Raw genomic sequence first — 18,184 nt, 5'->3', positions numbered from 1 at the left:
AAAGGAATTTTGGCATTATTATAAAATATATTAAAAATATAAACTCTTCATTTCATTGGATCCAGTTCAACATATAGGGGTTGTTAATGGATTTCAATATGTGTAAAGAAGATGAAAAAAATCTATTGAGTTGCAGTACAGGTAGATCTTTCATTCTTTCTTAAAATACAACAAAGAAAAAATGAGATTAGAATTTTTTTAAATTTCTAAAGTTACTATGTATGTCCTGCTACTAAAAAAAAGCTTAAAGGGGAATTCCATGAATTGAAAATCATTAAAATTAAAAATCCTTCTTCTTTGCTTTTGGTTAATTGAGTATTTTGACAATTTTCAGGGGTTTGGTTTGATTAAAAAAAAAAGTTAACATTTTAAAAGTAATGAAAGAAACAAAATGGTGGATAGCCCAGTTCTTGACAGCCCCAAGCTCCCATGATACATTTCCAGTGAAATTGTCACATAGCATTGAAATGAAGGATGGATACTTGAACGAATGTCAGGTATAGAAAGAAATATTTCCTTTGGTATAATAGGAAAAGTAGAAAATATTTAAATCTTGGAAAGGGTGCAGCTGCCTGCTAAGGAAGGAATAAGTCTGAAAAGCTGAGAAATACTGTGATACTGGGTAACATTCATTTATCGGTGTTGGCATCCAGACTCCATGTTAACATGATATGCTAGTCCAGTTCTGGTTTCCAACTCCCACTGATTACAAAGCACTCCAATATATTTTGTCCTGCAGAATAGATTGAGATGGGTGCTAAAACACCAGTAATGGATTGTTATAATCTTTTGAGGACATGGAGTTTGTTTAGAAAACCCTCTTCAACACTTTGACCTCAACAATGTGAGCTCAATACAAACAATGCCCTGGGGGAAAGCAGGAGCTGTTCCTGAAATGGAACGAAGTATAATTTTAGGGGAAGGTGAAAACAGAACAAACTAGAACAGCAAAGTAATACAATTCTAGAAAAAAAGAGAGGAGCATTTTAGATGCTGCACAAGACATATACAATTTAAAAAAATAGTGGTACCTCCTCTTTAAAGAAAAGTTGTATCATATGTGTACTGTGCAAAATTTAAAAAAGTTAACACACCACATATTAATGCTCACTCTCTGCCAGTGAGAGAATGAACATCTACAGCTAAGTTCTTACACTGGAAATATTTTAAGATGCTTCCTCGGTACTTTCTGTCTCATCTGCTTGAAAGAATAGTTCAATCTTGTCATAGTTTTTCCAGATATTTCTGATTGATAAATGTATAACCTTATTAAGAAGTGTTGTGGACTTTGTAAAGCAATGTAGTTGAATTATACCTCTAACTTCCCTCTACAACCACTAAAATGGGGACCCTGTTTTTTTCTAGGAATGGTTCCTAGATGACTGCAGGGTGTGAGAGAAAAAAAGAAAAACAGAGATGAAATACTTTGCAGACTATAAAAGGATGAAGCCAAAATATAACCAAGGGAAAAAGCACATTTTCATAATGGAGAGGGTCAACTGTTGAAGAAGGGGGAGAGACAGAGGAAAGTAAATTGGTACCAAGAGAGAGTTTAGCAAATGAAAAGTTAATAGGTGATTGGAGGGTAGTGTTATGTTCTTCCACAGAAATGCTAGAAACTGAAAGGTGATGAAAGGGGACCGTTCAGGTGGTAATGTGACATAGATTGCAGTGAATGGGATAGAATGTGTGGCATGAAGAATATTTTGTAATCTGAAGGAGAAATGCTGTAGTAATTAGGAGATGAGACGTTAGTAATGGGAACATATATGGACTGGAATTAATTGTAGGAAATGGCTAAGTGAAATACACTTCAAGCTTTGGAAGTGAAGGCTCGCAACAGGAAGTAGTTATATAAACCTCATTAGTCTTGGTAGCATAGGATGGATTAGGAAGTGGACTGTGGAAATGATAGGAATAGATGTATTTTACAAAAATGGGAATGCCAGTAGTATGGAATTATTTAGCAGCTTCAAAACCAGGCCTGGCATCATTTAGTAATCTTATTCCCTCTAATTTCCCCAAATTCATGTGAGCAAGCCACATTCACAGTAGCGCACATCACCTCACATGCAGGTCGATGCAATATCAGCGTGTAAAAATGTGTGTCTAAACTGGGCGCATGTTTTTTGAATGCACGCACATCCAGCTGTCCTGGGTCCTTGATGTAATAGGCAAATGAGCTGCTGCGCTGAAAGGGACACGCAATTGATCATTTGTGCATCCCTAGCGCTCTGCATCAGGCGCCAAGGAAAAGTGGCTGTGCATTTAGAACAGTCTCGCCAAAGCTCCCTCCCCACCACCAGCAAGGCTGTTCCTGTTTGGTCCTTTTCACCGATACTTGTCAGTGAAAGGACCAATAGCCTTCTGAAAAGGATTGGTCCTTTCACTGACATGATAGTGAATGGACCAATGTCAGTGAAAGGACCAATCGGCAGGAAGTGAATACATTAATATCAAGTGCCTGACACGTAATGTATTCACGCCTTCACTCACTGCCATCAGGGGCTCTGAGTGAGCCAGACCTTGGGGTTGCTGCTTTCTGTGGTTCCCCCCATGTCCTGCTCAAAGGCTTAAAAAAAAAATCCTGCTTTCTGTGGTTCCTCCTATTTAATATTGCTAGGATACTAATAGAAGGAAATACTGAAAGCAGGTTTTTTTCATCATCCCTTGAGCACCGCATGCTTTAACGACTACCCTTGGGCAGGCATTAAATTTGCAGTATTAAAATGGGCGCAATGGCCATGTGGCAATTTTTTGCATTGGGGGTAATAGCTAATAGCCTCATTAACTTGAATTTACATGTGAAGAGTACTATTAGCTATGCGCTGGTTTGGACATGCGTTTTGGACGCGCTAATCCCCTTATTGCATGAGGGGTTTTGGATGTGCATTCAAAACGTGCATCCAAGTGTGTGTAAGCCATGCGCTCGGTCGAGTGCACTATATTGCACTGGCCTGATGGTCTATGCAGTATATGATATAACACCAATTATTCTGAAAGTAAGGTAATTTGTGATTTTGTTGCTAACATGACTGCTCTCAAGTATATAGAATATTGGAGGGGGTGCTGGTTAAAGAATTTCAAAAATAACGATTAAGAAAAGTTCTGAGCTGACAAGCAGCAAATATATTGCCATTAATAGTTTGAAAATACTACCACAGTACACAGAGGGTACATCTTTCTTTTAGGAAATATTCTAAACCCATGTCAGAATAGTCCTGTTAATTCTGTAACTTTTCTCAATGAATGAGTCTGAAAATATGAAACATTTGTGCTAAGGGAAACAACCTGGGAAAGTCACCAAATTCAACCCTATCCAAAATGTTATTGACCAACATTCTACTAATATTGCTGAAACTAATTTTTGTGCTTTACATTTCTTGATGTGTGACATGGCGAGGAGAGAGATTAGTTGTGCCTGTTTGCATTTTAAAGAGAAACTAGTTATTGGCTGTGTCTTTGATGTGCTTCTAGACTAGAATGGGAACACACAGCCTTATGCTCTGCATGCTCATGCAGTGAAAGTCACTCCTGGGACTTTGCTTTGTGTTATGGTGACAAAATCCTCAACCAGTCAGCTTCAGTATAGTGAATGTTTCAGGGTTGCCAACAGGATGCCAGTCAACCTCAATCTGATGGTGGTGGGCAGGTTAAAGTGATATCTAAGTAACCACTGACAAACGAAAACAAAAATAATTTTAAGAATATGGAATACCAGTGCAGACCGGTAAAAATAAAATGTAATTATCCTATTAAAAATAGCACAAGAGTCCAAAATGGGAGCTAGAGAGTAGACAGGAGAAAGGCTCTCTCTCTGTGTCTAATTATGGGATCTTGCAGTCTGCTGAATCGGTATGATAATTTTGTTTCTGTTTTTACTGGTCTGCAGTGATGTGTGGTCTCTGTATTTCTTATGATTATTTCTGTTGTTGGGTAGCACCCAGAAGCTGACCCTCAAACTTTCCTGAAAATTATTTCCTTCATGGCTGTTTGTCTCTGCCCATCCGAGTCCCCTTTTTCCAAAATAAGAAAAAGGAAAGTGGAGCCCAAAGAACAATAGTATAGCCATGTCTAAAAAGGATTTTCTTTTATCTTTATGACATGCTGTATTGCTCTTCTGCCAGTGGTTTTATTTTCTACCAGCAAAAGCATGATTATATGCGCCACAGTTGGTGCTACACAATTATAGGGTCAGTTCCCATGAGATGCCAGTAGAAATTTGCTGTTTCTGGCCCAAACATTATGCTCTCATCAGTGGATTTTAAACAAATCTACTTGTCAGTTTCGTTTTCTGTTTTCTTTTCAGGAAGAGAGCAGTGCCCAACTTGTTAGAGGCATGCTATAAAGCTTGGAGTATCATTAGTTTGATCGCAAAAAGTATGAAAGTTCTTGCAAATGTAGCTACTGAAATTTTTTGGTTCCCATAATAGTTTTAACTGAACCCTGATAGCCGCTTGCTAAATGAATGGAGCTGCCGGTGATCTGCTGACTTACTTTTTAACTGTTTACATGGAGGCTCAGTGCTTGTAGCCTTGCATTTCTTAGTTAAGGGAACCAAGTCAACAAATTTTAGAATGCAAAGGAAGAGATGGTGAAGAGACCAGCATGGGCCCATCTGTCCCTGAGGATGACCTAGAGCCAATTGTCCTTAGGGTTTCAGCCTGATCCCTTAATATTCCACAGAATTCACCATAGCTATTGGCTCATCAAAGGTTGCTAGCATTATTTGTTTTGGGGGTATGACAGAGATGATTTCCCCTGGATCAGGGGAAGAATGGACCCCATCAATCATTTCTGAAACCTGAGCCTCATGGTCCTCATATAGGGTACTGATGTGGAGCAAGGGGTGGGTAGGGTTGCGGTTAAATGTGGACATGGGTTCTTGCTTGAGTTGGCTTAGGGATATGCTTGTAGCAGAAGTTGTAGCTGCATGACTACTATGGTTGCAGGCAAGATAAGCTGCAGAAGCTGGCACAGTCCTACAGGTCTCCGATAAATGGAAAATATCTTTTTCAGTATCCTGCCTGGGTAATGAGGTATCTGAAAGAAAACAAAAGCCATAGTAAATGATAAGCTGATCAGATTGCCTTTGTCTTTATAAAAAAAAAAAATATATATATATTGCATGGTAACTTAAGCACAAACTACCTAAACAGGTACATTGTAATGATGGATTTAGCTAAGTTTTAAAGATGTTAACCCTGAAAACATGAAACTCCTTCACAGTGTGTGCATCGTTTCTTTCATAACAGGTTTGATGCGCAATTTCCAAATTGTTCTATAGTTTTTCTATTTCCTTGGCAGTTGCAGAACCTTCTTCATGTAAATAATAAGTCCTTTTAATTTCTGTTTTTTCACTAGTGTCTATTGTTTTTAAATATATATTACTATTAGAGACACAGTCTTCAAATAGCAAATACTTCACATATGCACAATGGTAGCTTGGATTGTGTGCTTCTTCAGTGCCAGCATGTGGCCATCAGGCAGCAGCTGTAATGGCAGAAGAAAAATTCCCATCCTTCCATAAACTAACAAAAGTGTTAGGACTGTTCATTAATAGCAGGAAACAAAGAAAAAAATGGTTTGATACAGACATTGGCATTTAACATTTGCTGAAACAGCTCCACTATTATTTGGGCTTGACCTTTTGATTAACATAATTCAATTTTTTAATGATGTTCAAAGCAAAGCATATAGAGGTCTTTTATTTATAACAATTCATTTTGCAAAGTTCCTTGGTTATAATGAAAAATGCCCTTTCTCCTGAGAATAATTCTTCTACAACAGGAGGTTCTCAAAAAGGGTCACAGAAAGATCAGGTTTTTAGGATATTCATAATGAATATTCATTAGATTATAGTGTATACAGAGAGGTGAATTTTAAAAGCCCCATGTGCACCAAAGCCAGGAGATGTGTGCACAACAGGGGCCGGCCTGCACCGTGTGGATTTGAAAAGGCAGCCATGTATATGCATATCTCCAGCTATGTGCACAAGTCAAAAGTTCAGAAATAGGAGCGGGGCATGGTCATGGTCTGGTGTATTATGGGCATGTTGGGGAAGGCCCAAGAGATGTGCACATAAATATGCACACATCGCATGCCGGGGTCCTCTGCTGCTGTGCTATTACTACTGTTATGGATGGCATGTAAGTACAAAAACAAAAAAATCTAAGCTAGTCACTGAAGGTTGGAGCTAATGAGGGGAAAGGGAGGCTAATACATTAGGGGGATTTGGAAGTGCTATCCCTAAACTGGGCGAACTGGAAATTAATTTGGTAAACAGGGTATGGCTTCGGCGCACGACCTTATAAAATTCCCCCACTTTCCTAGCACCCAGACAGATGAATTCAGGACCAGTGGGTTATGCACCTCTACCAGCAGATGGAGCAAAGCTGACTCACAGTATATATTACTCCTGCAGTGACATCAGCCTTCCAGTATTCTCCGTTTCCAGCAGATGATGGACGTGCATCTTCCTACTGAGGCTTGCTTCAAATTTTAGAAGGAGAAATAAAAGGAGATTTAATTCGCCCCGCTCTCCTGCAGTGATACCAAATGGTCTTTCCCTCTTTTGAAAATTCCTGAGGTGATTTCTGTGGACCTTCAAATGAGTGCCTTGGTCCAGTAGCTGTTTTTCTTAGCCAGTGTGGACTTAGCTGTTTAAAACAGCTGAAAAGCAGTGGGTGCAGGAAGCAGAGCATGGTAGTGACAGTATATGTCCTCTCTCCCTGCAGCCGGAGACCGTCTCTGTACTTAGCCAGGAAAGGATGAGCTCGGGTAAGGTTTAAAAAAAAAAAAAAAAAGAGAGAAAGACAGAGACAGAGTAGACGGGTCAATTGTAAGGTTTTCCCCTTCCTCCGGTCTTTGTGCTTGGCGAGCCGTTCCGACGTTCGTTCCCATTCGCGAGGGAGATTAAGAGCCTTGGGCAGCCTGGCGGGTTGAGCAGTCCGGGTGGGCTAGGCCCCGCTGTTAGGATTTTCTCTGTGCACCATGTGTAGGCCATGGTGGCATTTTCATGTGCTTTTTCCTGCACGTTAGGCTGCCCTCTTCAGGACCGTCGGTGTGGGCAAAGTGCGTGTTTGGGCGCCTAGGTGTTAGCGGTTTTCGTGTTAAGCACGCAAGCGCCTGTGCGCACAAGTTGGGCTGCATTGGTTGTGCGCTTAAATTTGGAATGGAAGTAGTGTGTCTAGTTTTGCTACGCCTAGCCTTAGAATACCTAAATTTTGTGCGCCTAAAATTTTACAGTGTGAATTCAGCTGGATGCACACCTTCAGTTGCCTGTTAAGCATACTGACAGACTGATGGCATCTGAGCTAAGAAACCAAAGTGCCTTTCCCTCTGTGCTGCCTGTCATATATGTGCATCTCAGCCTGCCATGCCCTCTGACTTGTGCCAGCGCTGCTTAGAGGCTCAAGGAGAATTATCTGCCTCTGATTTTACTAATCCTGGTTCTTCCCAGCCTGATGACAGCCTGGGTAAAGACATGTCAGGAGGGGTGCCTGACCTTGGAACTCCTTTAACTGGTTCGTCAGTGGGGGACAATAGTTCAAGGTGCCTACTGGTTTTGGCATAGATCCTTCTGCCTTTTCTTGGGTAGAATTTTTTCAAGGATTGCAATCCTTTCTTCAGGCACAGTCCTCTGCCCCATTCAATCCTGTCAGGTTAGAGTCGCAGGCGATGACTTCTCACTCGCCCAGTACTGCCTAGATTGGTAGCAGGTCCTCCTGCTAGGATTCCGGGTGGCACTGATGATAAGGCCAATCCTGATTCTCTGGAGGATGGGGAAAGTCCTCTGGGACTGGAGCCGTATAGGACTATGTTGCGGTTCTTTCATAGAGTTGAGCTACCGGCTCTGATTTCCCAGATGCTGGGAGTACCTGGGGCAGATTCCATGTCTGAACCAAAGAAAAATTCCATTTTGGCTTCTTTGCGTAAAGGCTCTTGTTTTTTCCCTGTTATGGAGGCTATTCAAGAATTTATTGATCTTGCGTGGGTCGCCCCAGAGGCTAATTTCAAAGGGGGTTGGGCTTTGGAAGGCCTGTAAGGTGCAAGTAGCGGCTCTTGCCTGTTTCAGGGGTCAGGTGAGTGGTGAATCCTTATCGGTTCATCCAGATATGGCCCGTTTCTTGAAAGGAGTGAAATATCTTCGTCCTCCCTTGCGGTTACCAGTACCCTTGTGCAGTCTTAATCTGGTTTTGGATTTCTTGACGGGCCCTATGTTTTGACCGATGTGTAGCCTTTCCTTGAGGTTACTGACCTTGAAAATGGTGTTTCTTGTGCTGATTTGTTCTGCATGTCGAATATCCGAGCTGCAGGCTTTATCTTGCTGGGAGCCATTCCTTCGGGTGACTCCAGGGGCAATACAGTTGCGTACTGTTCCTTTCTTTTTGCAAAAGTGGTCTCAGATTTTCACTTGAATCAGTCCATTTCCCTGCTGTCTCTGGCTAGGGAAAGAGATGCGGAGGAATATCGCCTGTTGTGACCCTTGGATGTCAAGAGACATATCATAAGGTATCTGGAAGACGGATTGCCTGTTTTTCCTTCACAGTGGAGATAAACAGGGCAAACCGGCTTCGCAGGCTACAATAGCTTGCTGGATTAAGGAGATAGTTATGGCTGCATATATAGATGCTGAAAAGCCATTACCTAGGGCTCATTCCACTAGAGCTCAGGCAGTGTCATGGGCGGAAGTTAGATTGCTGTCTTCCATTGACATTTGCTGAGCTGCGATGTGGTCCTCCATACACACCTTTTCCAGGTATTATCATCTGGATGTGAAGGCCCAGGAGGATGCAGTCTTTGCATGTATGGTTTTGACAGGACTGTGGGCAGGCTCCTGCCCTATTCAGGAGTAGCTTGGGTACATCCCACTGGTCCTGAATTCATCTGTCTGGTTGCTAGGAAATGAGAAATTAATACTTACCTGATAATTTCCTTTTCCTTAGACCAGACAGATGGATTTGGCTTCCCACCCTTGGCTGCCGAATGATTGCATTATGGTCCTCCTGCGTGGTTACGTGTTTCAGGGGTTACTGGTGTTACTCCAGTCCCTAGACTAGCATTAATGCATTCTCTGTCCGAGTTCAGTGTTTCCTGTTGGCTGAGTACTGATGGCTATCTGTTATTAATCAAGTTTTTGCTAGTCTGTCAACATTTGGCTATTGAAGAGAATACTGGCAGGCTGATGTCACTACAGGAGTATATATATTATGACGTCAACTTTGCTCTGACTCCATCTGTTGGTAGAGGTGCATAACCCACTGGTCCTGAATTCATCTGTCTGGTCTAAGGAAAATGATCAGGTAAGTAGTAATTTCTCATTACGTAGTAGACACCACATTTGCGCGCACATGCGCATGTCCCTTTAAAATTGTGCGCACAGGTATGCGCATTCAGCCTATTTTATAACGTGTGAATATACACGTGTATATTATAAAATGGCTGTATTTCTGGATGCAAGCCAACAAACTCATGTACGTGTGCACCCACATGGCTGTTTCAAAGTTACTGCTTATTGTCTAAGAACAAGGATAATTTCAAGACTTGGTTACGTCGAAAACCAGCCCTGTTTGTAGCCTCCAAAACTAGAGTTGAGAACCCAGATTGTACTGCATTTGTCATACTATTGTTAGATTATGTCATGGATAGTTAGATACATGTTATGCTAAGGAATACGACTATTAAAATGTCTGGCAACCAAAGGCATAATTACTTTTAAGTGAAACACCCTGATCAGAGAGATATTTTTATTGTGCTGCTATTTCTTGAAATCTGATTTACAGAGGAACTTAGAATTTGAGATTAATCCCAGCTTTGTGTGCTGGGATTATAGATCCTCACAGACAGGCTGCATATCCATTCTACAGTAGCATAGGGGTTCCCTGGTTCAACCCTGGAAGAGTATCTGCCTCTGTACTATAATACAACATGCAAGATTGGGTCAGGAGTCTGCTCCTGTACAGTAACCGCTGAGAACTGCACCCGATAGGTGCTCATGGACCAAACATGCAGATAGGATAATGCCAGTTTTTCATGATCTCAGGACTTTAAGACTCTAGGCCATGAGATATAAAGTTACTTTTTCCTCATTTTAAATAGTGTAACTACATTTTTTATTCTTGAATTGGCTTGGTAGTATCCTTAAAAAGGGCAATTTTTAAACTGTTTGCATTGAAACAAGGTCCATGGGTAACTTTTACTCCCAGTTTTTTTACATACTTTCACTCTGACCCTTGCTGCAGGTACAAAGCACCCACAGACATTTGCATCTGCTTTTTGTGTCCAAAATATGACTCTGGGAATGCCTCTCCTTATTAGTATGGCTAGAAGTACAGGTATTATGGAACAATGCATATACTTTTAGCTATACTGAGGCAGGATGCATTTAGGACAATTAATTTTTGTGGGTAAATCATTATTTTCCATGTAAATGACTTTGACAATTGTCCTCCCCCTAGTAAAAAGGATTCTTATTTTACAATACATTTATAGTGGTGCTTCCCTTGAGCATGCTTTATCAAAGCTTTTCACCTGTTCAGTGTTCATTGGATAAGGCTTTGATAAATTAGGCACCTGGCATCATCCAGGTATGTAAGAATTATACAGCAGCAATTGTAATAATTACTGTAGCTGTATGTAAAGACACCTTACTTATATTCAGATGCTGTCCAGCCAACACAGAAGCAAAATGCAATCAAAAGTGAAGTCAACTCTAATTTACTAAAATTACAGTTTAGCAGAGCTGACATTTTTTGCTGTTAATCTCTGCTACAGAGAATATATATTTGATGAATACAAACTGTAACCAATAGATGTAGATTATACTTAAGGCTTCTGATTTTCAGTTAAATAAAAAAAAAAAACCAGTGATGAAACACCCCCCAATGAATAAATTGGATTTTTCAGTTTTAACTGACAACCCCCCCCCCAAAAAAAAAAACAGGCTTACCTTGAGGTGCTCTAATGACGTCATCCAGCCACTGCTAACAGTGACTGGATGATGTCATTGAAGTAGCCCAGTGGGGAGCAGAAGGGAGTGGGGAGTGAAAGATGGATGGGAGTGCAATGGAGAAGGACCCTCTCAGCCACACATACACCCTGCCACCCCCTCCAGCCATGCTCACTCCCCATTCCCCAGCTACACATACACTGCTTTTCCCTAACACCCCCGATCTTATCTCCATCCCTGGAATGCTTTGATGACCCAAGCTGTAGAACTAAGTTGTGACCTATAAATAATAAGCCTTTTGAGTGAAAATAAAGAGAGAAACCATCATTGCATTTCACTTCACACCTCATCTCTAAGAAGGGGAGAGAATACATGTCCCCCAGCCCAAAGATCTTACGGAGGAGTTTCAGATGACAAAGGGATGCTGCCAGGGTGGGTAAAATGGGAATTTAAACATCTCTAAAAATATATCTTTTGATCCCAGTGTTAGTTGCTGTCATATTTTATTTCTGTCTTGCAATTCATTCATTCTTTTGACTTTTTACTTTCTTACAAAATATTTGAAATTTTGAGGGACACAGTGTCCCATATTGCAATGGGTGGTTTACAGATATGGCTCAACAGCAAAGATATACAAATTGTAATAACAGGCTTGGGGGTCAGATATATTAAGCATTTTTTTCCATAAAAACAAAGACCTGATTTTCTGTGTCTATAGCAAAAGACCTTGATGAATCCAGCCCAAAATGAGAAGAAAACATTTTAGAGTATTTGGCCCTCGGTGTTGGTTCAACAGTAGCAGATTCAGCCATTTAAACCAATGCTTTTGTATCAATTTATGTACTGTTGCTGCTTCACCATGGTTGTAAACCACTATCAACAATAGCCAAGCTCCTATTTTACCCAGCTTGCCAGTACCCCTGCATGCAGCATGTGTTGGAGGTGATGATAAAATACTCTACCTTTGACAGAAGATGAAATGTGCACAATAGCATTCTCCTCTTGGTTAAGGAATCCACTTGCCTGGCTCTGTGATGTAGGGATGGGAACACTCTTGGAATTCTCTGACTTGGATTTTTTATTGCTCAAGATATATGGATGAACATCTAAAGAAAACTGCCGGGCATGTTTTTTGTCAGCACTTATGTTGGCTAGGACATTGATTTCACTCTTTTGAGGCAATGGCTGCTGAGAGGTTTTGGAGGTGGACTCTAGCAGAGGAGCGATAAGACTGTCAGTTGCTGTTTTCCTCCTCACTGGCTTCAGTTTCTCAGGTTTGCTGGCTTCAACTTTCATTATGGCTAGCTGTTCCTTGAAAGGCTGGGGAAGAGGGTTGGTGCTGGGGATCCATTTCATTTTTTTCCTAGGCCTCTTTATGACGAGTTGTTCATTGACATCAGGGTCTTCTGGGTTGATGCTGGGGTCTATAGTCTGAGTACCTGAATCACGCATAGTTGGTGTGGTATCATAATTAGATTGGGCCAATGCTGCAAGCAACTGGCGAACTACATTATCGTACATCAAGTCGCTTTCATTGGTAATGAAGTCCAGCCGGTTTAGAGATTTGATGTGATCCCTGTTTTCATTGCAAAACATGGCAAGGATGTTAATGTCACAGAATTGGGACTTCTGCCACTGCTTTTTAGTCTTTATTCCAACCTTGTTCAGTTTGTCAAATATGAAGTTGGACTTCCGAAATATGAACAAGTGAATTAGATTTATAAGGATGATTAAGTTCATGAAGCATAGAAGAACAATATCTACTGCTGTAATTATCCGTTGCAGTTGAACAGATGGCAGCTTACAGTTCACTCTGATGTGCAACCTGGAGCTGCTGGTCTTGTCAGGGGGCTCTCCCAGTGCACATGTAAACTCATTTTGCCTTTGCGTGGCATAATAGGTACTCAAATATGTAATTGGTATAATACTTAAAAATATAATGAATAAATGTCTTGCCAGATATAGTTTGGCAAGAAAGTTACTCCGACCCCTTCTTTCCAAATACTTCTCAAACAGGTTCTGTTCAGGACTCTTCTCCTTTTCAGCATTCTCAATTATCTCCCGCTTCTCTCGCTCTGTTATTCCTGGGCCTTTGGATTGGATCTGCTTTTCTATTTTGGGTGCACGCCCTTCTGCTGCTCGATGATAGCAGTTATCAATCTCCTGAAGCAGAAAATTAAGTTCTGAAGTGAGTCTGGTGGAGGCCAAAAACTCCCAGCCCAGGGCAGGAACATACATTATTCCTGCAAAGGCCAGAAGTGCATAGGGGAGGAACTTGTGCTCAAACAGGGACGGCCAACGGCTGATATCCATACCAGGCAGGGCATCCTTGAGTTCTGTCCAGCAGTATCCTCGCGCATACAAGGCCTGGTCCCGGGTGAAGTTGTGTGGTGTGTAACAGTATATTGGCTCCTCTGTGTAACAGAGAGAAAAGTCACTGCTGTGCATTTAACCTATACAAGGAGCTCTGCAAAATAAACATTTCAAATGAGATCAATTTTCTGTGACTGCATCATTAAATGCTCATAAAAGCCCATAGTTTTATTTGTTATTAGACAATTAAGTGCACTTTCCTATAAGCAAAAACTACATTTGGAGAAATTAATGAATCTACACTAGAAATTCCAATGATAATTGCATATACTGTATACAACCAGCTCATATATGTTAAAGAAAGATGATGAAAATGGTATCCTCCACATTGCTTCAGGTCTTCCACCATAACTGTGCTGTCCCCAAAACAAATTAAGAGCTGTCAACATAGCATAATGCTCATTAATTTGTCCTTAATGTAACTCATTTTTTATTATAAGACACAAAAGGCATTATTCCTTACATGGCTTCTCCTACATATTATCTGCAATAAAAGTAATTAAAAAACAGAACATAAAGCCTTTCTAAGCATAAGCTACTCAATAACATGAATTCTGAACCAATGTAACCTACTTTGAGGAAGACTCACACCACCTTTGCTGTAGGTAGCATCCATTCTTTGCTACAGTAGAACAGCAGTGATGGTGTCAACCTAGCCCACTACCATTGTCGGAAAATGAAGATATGCTGGCATCATGATTCTCCAAGCAGCAAGGGATGCACTCATCATGATGAGCTATCAAGCAAAAGAGCACTTTTACCTAGTTAGGCAAAAAGTCATCTTGAGTCCTGAATACTTTATAAAGTGAAAATTAGTATCAGTAGCTGCCTGATTGCATACTCTCTGCTCATTTTCTTACTACTGGCTATATCTTTACTTAAAATGATTTTTCTTCAATGCTTCATTCTAACTGCAGTGGATTATCACTAATATCAGAACTAACCAGAGAGCACTTAATGTGTGTTGTGAGCTTCTTTACTCAAATCTTGTGGGACTCATAGTGTCTCCTCACTTTAGAAAACCACCTAGTTAGATAGAATAAAGTTAAGTTGCTTACCTGCAACAGGAGGGTGACATCATCTGATAACACCAAGACAGAAAAACTCCCTCAGAGCTCAGAAAAACCTAAAAGATCTTTCTGAGCATGTGCAGACCTTCCTGCACAGCCTGCTGCCACACACATCTCTTCAGACTTTATAGCAAACTAAGCTTCAACTCTCTTCAGACTTTATAGCAAACTAAGCTTCAACTCTAGGGGAAGTGGAGAGGACTGTGTGGTTGTTTTATCCTGCTCTTTACAGAGAACCCCTGCTACAGGTAAGCAACTTAGCTTCCTCCATGGCATGTAGGGTAATATCAGACTCACAAACGAGGATTCCCAAACTGAGGATTGCATATAATTAGCTTTTCATGTTAATAGTAGATCATTGCAAACTGTCCATATTGCCTGAAAATGGAGAGTAGAGTTGAAGGAATTAATTGAATACGTTTTGAAAAATTGCCTGTCCAAAGCTACTGTCTTGATGCAAAGCAGTCTTTATCCTGGAAGGAGCAGTGATAGGATGGATAGATATCTATGTAACTGTTTTGCAGATATCATCCATGAAAACAGAGCACAGATGCATTAAAGAAATTGCTATAGCCTTAACTTGATGAGTCTTTACTTTACTGTGTAGTCCTTTTTGATTGTAGCAGTAAGTGACGCAATCAAAGATCCAAGTAGAAAAAGTTTTTTTGCACCTAAAAACCCTGTTTGAGTGGATTAAAAGAAAGAGTAGATGCAAAGACTTTCTGTGCCCTTTACAAATAGAAAAGTAAAGCTCATCTGCAGTCTAATGTATAAGGAACCAGCAAGCCCTTATGCGCATAACTGGGAACTTTTGATGTTGAATCACCCTAAGATTTTCATTGAGTAGCAGGGGTGGGTCAGAATGCGCACAAACTTCCTTCTCTTTCATAAACATACACAACACATTCACTCTCACTTTCTCACACATACTTATATAAGAACATAAGAAATTGCCATGCTGGGTCAGACCAAGGGTCCATCAAGCCCAGCATCCTGTTTCCAACAGAGGCCAAACCAGGCCACAAGAACCTGGCAATTACCCAAACACTAAGAAGATTCCATGCTACTGATGCAATTAATAGCAGTGGCTATTTCCTAAGTAAACTTGATTAATAGCCATTAATGGACTTCTCCTCCAAGAACTTATCCAAACCTTTTTTGAACCCAGCTACACTAATTACACTAACCACATCCTCTGGCAACAAATTCCAGAGCTTTATTGTGCGTTGAGTGAAAAAGAATTTTCTCCAATTAGTCTTAAATGTGCTACTTGCTAGCTTCATGGAATGCCCCCTAGTTCTTCTATTATTTGAAAGTGTAAATAACCGAGTCACATCTACTTGTTCAAGACCTTTCATGATCTTAAAGACCTCTATCATTCTCATGCCCACAGGCCCACTCACACATGCCTACTGACACACTCTCACACATCCCATTCACACACTAATACACAAACACTCATACATATGTTAACTTGTTCTTTCTCTCCTGTCCTGAACTTACAAACTGCAGCAGCCTCCTCCTTCAATCCACAAGCAGCTAGTTCTTCTCCTTCTTTTTCAGCCACTAGGGCCAATGCTGCCTCTTCAATTGATTGTGCTGGCCAATGAGACTTCTCTTCCTTCTGCCTTCAGCTGACATTTGCTCTTCACCTTCTGGCTGCGCAGGCCAATGGAGCTCTTCTTTCTGCCTGTGAAGCAGACACTCCTCCTCCTCCTTTCTACCTGCATGGGCCCAGATGATTTTCTCTTCCAGGGCCCATGCAGGCAGTTCTTTGCTGTATCTGGAGTTTTGAGGCTTTGGCCCAGAGACCCGGCAATTCCTTCAGAATTCTGGAGTCTCTGGACCAAATTTGGAGCGTTCACAGGTATGCTTATGGTGTGGTCTTGGAAAGAATGTTGGCAAAATCAAGTTTGCTTACCATAAACTGTGTTTCCATAGATAGCAGGATGAATTAGCCATGCTGTCTGGGAGCGTGCACACGACTGGAATAGGCAGAGTTTTCCTCAGTAAGTCTCAGAGCTTTAACTCTGTGCGGCTGCGCGGTCATCTTCCCGCGCGAACGTCCATCTTTCCTCAGTCCCTTTGTAGCCAAGCAAGAGAGAACAATTCAATTGTCCATTGTGTGACTGTCTAGTGAGGAGGGCAGGTTCACATGGCTAATCATCCTGCTATCAATGGAAACACCGTTTACAGTAAGCAAACTTGCTTTTTCCCGTCGATAGCAGGGCTGAATTAGCCATGCTGTCTGGGAGACCCAAGCTCCCGGGTTGTGTCCATGTAGTATGTTTTTTAGAAGGTCAGGACACCAACCCTTAGGAAGAGTAGACAGTATCATCAGTTTTGAAGGGTTGACAAGACTGCTGAGCCTAGCGCTGCATCAGAGGCCGCTTGTTGATGAAGACAATATTGTGATGTGAAGGTATGAATAGAGGACCAATTAGCTGCCTTGCATTTGTCCAGTAGCAGAACCTTCCTCAAGTGTGCAACTGATGCTGCTGTGGCGAGTATCTGGTGCGTCTGAGGCTTCTTGTCGAGTTTGATTGAATGTTTGTTATAACAGAACTGAATGCACTGTGATAAAAAACTGGCAATGGTTCTCTTGGAGACTGGTTGACCAGGGTCATTTGGATTAAAGGAAAGGAAGAGCTGAGAAGGTCTGGAAGAAGATTGCGTTCTTTGTTTATAGTAAGCTAGAGCTCATTTACAGTCCAGCGAGTGCAGGAGTCTGTCTCACTCATTGTGATGAGGTTTTGGCATGAAGATTGGTAGAGTGATGGTTTGATTAAGATGAAAAGCGGAGACCACCTTGGGAAGGAAGGTGGGATGAGGTCGAAGGGTAACGTTGTTGTGGTAAAATTCCAAGTAAGGAGGCCACCAAGAATACTGTAGTCCAGTTGAGGTATTTTACGTGGCATGTGTCTAAAGGCTCGAACGGAGACATCATGAGCTGCTCTAGGATAATGTTAAGATCCCATGGTACAGATGGTTTTGTCACCGGCAGTCAGAGGTGAAGCATGCCTCGCATGAATCTGGAGGCCAAAGGATGATTAGAAATGGGAAGGCCATTGTGAGAGTGATGAAAAGCCGCAATAGCACTGATATGCATTCGAACTGATGTGGTAGCCAGACCAACTTGGTAAAGAGTATGGAGGTACTCCAGCAGTTGTACGGCGGTAGAGGAGGACGGATCTAAGTTCCGTGGTTTGCACCATGCTGCGGAGTGGTGCCATTTTCCTGCATAGTTGCGTCTGGTTGAAGGCTTCCTGAATGTGATAAGGATATCTTCTACCTGCGCAGGTAGGCCGAGGTAGTTCAATATTTGCCTTTCAATCTCCACACTGTCAGATGGAGAGATTGATGCATTGGATGGAGGAGGGAGCCTCCCTCTTGTGTTAGTAGTTGTTGGTGGTCTCCCAGCGGAATCGGTGGATGTATGGAAAGTCGAATGAGATACGCATACCATGGTTGTCTCAGCCAGGCTGGAGCTATGAGAATCATGTCCATTATGTCTTGAATACATTTCTGAATTGTCCTTGATATTAGCGGTATGGGAGGGTAAGCGTACAGCAAGTCCTCCGTTCATGGAATGAGGAAGGCATCTAGGGCGTACCGATGGTTGTGTTATGGTTTAGCTGTGTTTGGGTGGATTCTTGGGTACTGTGGCAGATGACCACGCCCATGGGGAGGAGCCCCGTGGGGAGTCACAGGGCTAGACTCAGGACGCACAAACACAGAATTAACTCTTTTATTGTACAGCTTGATGTGTACCATCAGAGGTGGCAGTAGT

General features: G+C 41.6%; 1 protein-coding gene across 3 annotated transcripts in view; it reads right to left on the bottom strand.

The window, feature by feature from the left end:
- Positions 1-311: 311 nt before the first annotated feature.
- Positions 312-18,184, bottom strand: part of PANX2 (pannexin 2) — a 155,038-nt gene continuing 137,165 nt past the window's right edge. For 2 of the 3 annotated variants that reach the window (XM_029617026.1, XM_029617027.1), the window contains exons 3-4: positions 11,914-13,418; positions 312-5,043 (exon numbers count right to left, since the gene is read on the bottom strand). In XM_029617026.1, coding sequence (XP_029472886.1) covers positions 4,673-5,043; positions 11,914-13,399 — 1,857 coding nt within the window. In that variant the 5' untranslated portion in view covers positions 13,400-13,418 and the 3' untranslated portion in view covers positions 312-4,672. The remainder of the gene's footprint in view (positions 5,044-11,913; positions 13,419-18,184) is intronic. The other variant, XM_029617028.1, reaches the window with a different exon arrangement.

The sequence above is a fragment of the Rhinatrema bivittatum genome, chromosome 9, assembly GCF_901001135.1.
Source record: "Rhinatrema bivittatum chromosome 9, aRhiBiv1.1, whole genome shotgun sequence".
NCBI classification, from domain to species: Eukaryota; Metazoa; Chordata; class Amphibia; order Gymnophiona; family Rhinatrematidae; genus Rhinatrema; species Rhinatrema bivittatum.
Note: the sequence above shows the minus strand (reverse complement) of the source record. Positions and strands in the feature narration are given on the sequence as shown.